Source organism: Mus musculus, chromosome 13 (assembly GCF_000001635.26).
Source record: "Mus musculus strain C57BL/6J chromosome 13, GRCm38.p6 C57BL/6J".
Taxonomy (NCBI): domain Eukaryota; kingdom Metazoa; phylum Chordata; class Mammalia; order Rodentia; family Muridae; genus Mus; species Mus musculus.
The window spans coordinates 21071674-21076354 of record NC_000079.6 but is presented as its reverse complement, the minus strand read 5'-3'; the positions used below and the strand labels follow the sequence as shown (position 1 = coordinate 21076354).

Sequence of the window (4681 nt, the reverse complement as noted above, 5' to 3'; positions counted from 1 at the left end):
TTTCAAAGCATAGAGGATAAAATTTTAGGTTCTTAGAGATGACAAAGAATTCTTAATATTTTGAATTTTCATGGCCATTCACCTTACTCTGAAGACATACCACACTATTTATTATTTTTTGTATGAATCTAACTCACCTTGTCATTTTCTGTCATATATGGGGATAATGAATAGGCCAAGGTATCATCAGCTTGTGTTTGAAGCTCTGGTTGATTGAACATGCAGATGATCACTTGATGGTGTGGAGCCTTGAGTGTCACGCTCAGTGCTTCATCTTTAGTTTGACAGCAATACTGAGCTAATGACAGTTTTATGTTTGTCTTATCCTGTTTGTGCTGGGAAGTTGGTTAAATGACTGTGTCAAGAATGTAGCAGAAATTAAATCATGGTTTGGAGGCAAGTAAGGAAGTCATTTAAGAGCATGATACAGTAATGAAGATGTGTATAAGTGTATCCTGTATCTTTATGTGCTTTAAAAAAACAAACAAACAAAATAAACTTGAGTTCAGGGAAAAAAAAAAAAAAAAGAATTTCAGGTCAGAAAGGGTTATATGAAATCATTCCACAATATTGTTTTGATTTGTTTTATCATTTTAAATTATTTAAATTACACCCCTATTATTCTAGCACTTGATCTTTCAAAACTGTGAGAATAAACACAACTATTCCCTGTATTAGAATAGGTCTCATCAAAGGAATTTTGGGGATATTGTTCTTCAGTGTTTGTTTGAAACAAACAGTTAAAAAGAACAGATGACATATACTGGGTACTTAATATTGACTAATTTAATGGATGATTGGAACATCATTGTACATAAATGATACAATGTTTTTAACTTTTAGAAGTCAAATGTACTATCCATTGCATTTTATTTTTAAAAGAAGAATTTTAATATCATCAAAGTAAGATCAAGTAAAAAGTCTATGATATGCTAGGATATTGTGAAAGAAATATTAAGAGGCAACAGTCTTTTAGTTTCTTAAAAATATTGTAATGGGTGGGCCTCTTCCATTCTTACAAAGATGTACGCTTACTATATGATTAGCACAGCAGGGATTTTTAGACTGATACTTGGAGAAAAGTATAGATAGAAGATAGCTAGATTTTGATATCATAATAATCCTTTAGTTTTCCTCATGAGCCATGACAATTTTCTGAGATTTTTAAAAGAATTTTTGTTTATTTATTTGTTTGTTTTAAATTGTTTTAGCCCCAATGTATTCTCCACAACACGTCCTATAGTTTATTATTTGATTTTTATCTTCATAAGAAGATTATAAGGAAGTATACTCACAAGGGGAATTTTTATAATGCCCTTTGCCAAGAAATTTCCACTGAGATTTATTATCTACATGGAGCGCAAAGTCCCACAGCTTTATAAGGCGTGAATGCCCCTCCTTTGCTTTGTTTTCTGTGGTGCCAGAATTCAAACCCAAAGTCTTGTACAGATAAGGCAAAGAGTCTACTCCTAACCCAAATCACCAGGTCCTTTCTCAGTTTCTTTTTTCCAGAGTAAAATGTACTTTCTTACTTTAAAATACATCTGATTTTTCAAATCAAATGTTAAAGATGTATGATATATAAAGTCACTGAATATAGAGGAGTAGTCAGTCCTTATTTGCTATCAACAATGAATTCTGATTAAAAAGACCAATTTCACAAGAAAGCAGAGTACCATCACAGGAAGTTAACATTGATTTAAGGTAAGTATTTTATGTCAGTAGAGTTTATTCATCTGGTTTTATGTAAGTTTAGTATAACTCTGCATGCTATGACTTCTTTAAGCAAATGTGCATATTAGGGAAAGGTGCAAAATGATATTTTGATACTAAGAATCACCTTTAGCATTTATACTATTAAAATGCATTTAAGATAGACCAGGAATGCTCCTTGTATTAGTGGGTATTTCCATTAATTAAAATAAATGTGCACAAATATTAAAATGTTGAAGGCATTAGTATCAGATTCAAATGAGATAATCTGAGAAAATGGGATGAAAGAAAAGGCAATCATTATGGGAGGATGAGAAGTGTTAGTATTCGATGCAACTAGAAGGAATACTGAATTATATATTGCACATTAAAAAGCTGATGACTGTGATGGTCCTGTAACCGTAACACTGGAGAGGATGATGTAACAATCTCATCATAAATTTGAGGCTGCCAAAGCTACATGGTGAGTTCCAAGGAAGCCTAGTCCACTGAGGAAAACCATGTCTCCAACTATATGAAAGAAAGGCAGGGTATGGCAGGTTGGGGGGAGAAAAGGTGTCCTTATATATAATGACTAATTCTCTTAGCAACTAAATAATTTGATAAAAATAATTCCCAAGTATCTAAATGTACAAGAGGTTACAATTCACAATGTACCATTCACTCATGTACTCATAGTATACCGATCAGTCATGTTGTCATAATGACATTTTAGGATTTGTAATAAATTTTTTTATCTTTTTTTTAAGTTCTGAATTTATTTTAAGAGGTAATTTACTCATAGAAAAATGCTGGACTTTATAGAGTAAGTTTAAACTGTCAAAAGCCAGTCAAAGTTTTAGAAAGTAGAGCAATATTTGTTGCTTCTATGTAAGTCAGGTTCTGAACTTGCCCAAGCCAACCCTTAATCCCACTAGAGTACAGCCAGTGTCAGTAGATCATAGGTGCTGGAAATTAGCATGAGCCGAGTCAGTGTGGGTGGTTCCTAGGCATTCTTTAGCATCATCCATGTATCATTTTTATTCTTCTAGCTCACAGAATATCAATCTAAAGTTCCCATTTCTTGTTTATTACTTTTTAAAAATATGCTATATTATAATGTCTGGTTAAATGTGTAGATTCATTAATCTTTTTCTTGGAAATGCTGAACGGGAATATTTGTTTCTTTACATTATCAGTTTTCATATTTGCAAGTATCAAATCAGTTTAGTAGAGTGGATTATAAGACAGGTTTCTTAATAACTTAAGTTATTTTATTTCACATAATGTCTTGACTGTCACAGAAACTCCATACTAAAATACAAGTCTTCACCTTCCTAGACTTTGCTAATCAACCACAGTAATGAACCTAGGTAATGAAAGTGCTCCAAAGATCTTCATTCTTTTGGGTTTCTCCAGCCATCCATGGCTGGAAATGCCCCTCTTCATAATGGTGCTTGTTGCTTACGTCTGCACAGTGCTGGGAAATATATCAATTATTGTTGTATCCAGGAGAGACCCTCAACTGGACAGCCCGATGTACTTCTTCCTTTCCAACCTCTCCTTCTTGGACCTGTGTTTCACCACAACCACCATCCCTCAGCTGCTTCGGAATCTTTGGGGCCCAGATAAATCCATCAGTTATGGAGGCTGTGTGACACAGTTTTATATTTTTCACTTCCTGGGGGCTACCGAGTGCATCCTCCTGGCTGTGATGTCTTTGGATCGTTACATTGCCATATGCAAGCCCCTAAGGTACCCAGCGATCATGCACCAGCAACTCTGTATCCTCCTCGTGTCCATGGCTTGGCTGAGTGGCTTGGCTAACTCTTTGCTTCAATCAACCCTCACCGTCAAGCTGCCATTTTGTGGAAACAACAAAGTAGACAACTTTCTCTGCGAGGTCCCGGTGATGATCAAGATGTCCTGTGCTAACACTGCATTCAATATAGCTATGCTCTCCATTGTAGGGACTTTCTACTCTCTGGTTCCCTTGTCACTTATTCTTATTTCCTATGGGTTTATTGTAGCAACTGTGCTTAGGATTCGTTCCTCAGAGGGCAAGAAGAAAGCCTTTAATACATGTGGTTCTCATGTTGTTGTCGTGACTCTTTTCTATGGACCAGTAATTAGCATGTACGTACAACCCTCATCTTCTAATTCCCAGGACAAGAACAAACTTCTGTCTCTGTTCTACAGTTTGGTGACTCCTATGCTTAACCCTTTTATCTATACTTTGAGGAACAAGGACATGAAGGGAGCAATGAAGAGACTTCTTGTCTCATTGTATCACAAGGGAGCGGAGCAAACATAACTTTTTATACCCACCCTCTGCATTTTTGGCTTAGAAGAGCTCCAGTTCTAATGTTATCTCTTTAGCAGTCATTAGTTCTGTTCTGTTCTGTTTACACTGCTATGGTTTCTTCATTTAATGTGAACTCTAAGCCTAAAATGTCTGCAGTCAGCATAAATATGAAGAAGAACATATAAGTAAATTGCTTTGTAGCTACCTAGACATTTGTTGTAAAACCCTAAGGAATTGTCAAGAAATGCTTACTGATCTATTTTGTCAAGTTACAGTAGTATAGCAATGACCCAAAACAACAAAAATATTAATTTTTATGTCATTTTGGAAAATAAGTAAAAACAATTTAGCTTGCTGTTTACCAAGGCTTAAACTACATATTCAAGAATTTACTATTTTATAGTCAGGCAGAGTGGGGCATGCCTTAGTCCCAGAACTTGGGCAGCAGATGAAGGTGGATCTCTGTAAATTCAAGGCAAACCTAGTCTACATAGTAAGTGCCAGGACAACCAGGGTTACATAGTAAAACCCTGCTTTGAAAAAAAAAATCAACTATTTCATGAATTGCCACAAGATCAAATTCGTTACTATTTCATATTTTATAAATTTTCTACCACAGATCTATTAATCTTTTTTAAAAATACTTAAAATATTTGAATTTTACTTTTTACAAATCTTGATGGA

General features: G+C 34.8%; 1 protein-coding gene across 1 annotated transcript; it reads left to right on the top strand.

Moving 5' to 3' along the window:
* Positions 1 to 3055: 3055 nt before the first annotated feature.
* Olfr1370 (olfactory receptor 1370) lies at positions 3056 to 4006 on the top strand. The gene has a single exon (NM_146535.1). The coding sequence runs from the start codon at positions 3056 to 3058 to the stop codon at positions 4004 to 4006; it is 951 nt and encodes a 316-aa protein (NP_666746.1).
* The last annotated feature ends 675 nt before the right edge of the window (positions 4007 to 4681 follow it).

Coding starts and splice junctions, on each gene's coding strand:
- Olfr1370 (NM_146535.1), top strand. CDS start 3,056: ATGAACCTAGGTAATGAAAGTGCTCCAAAGATCTTCATTCTTTTGGGT.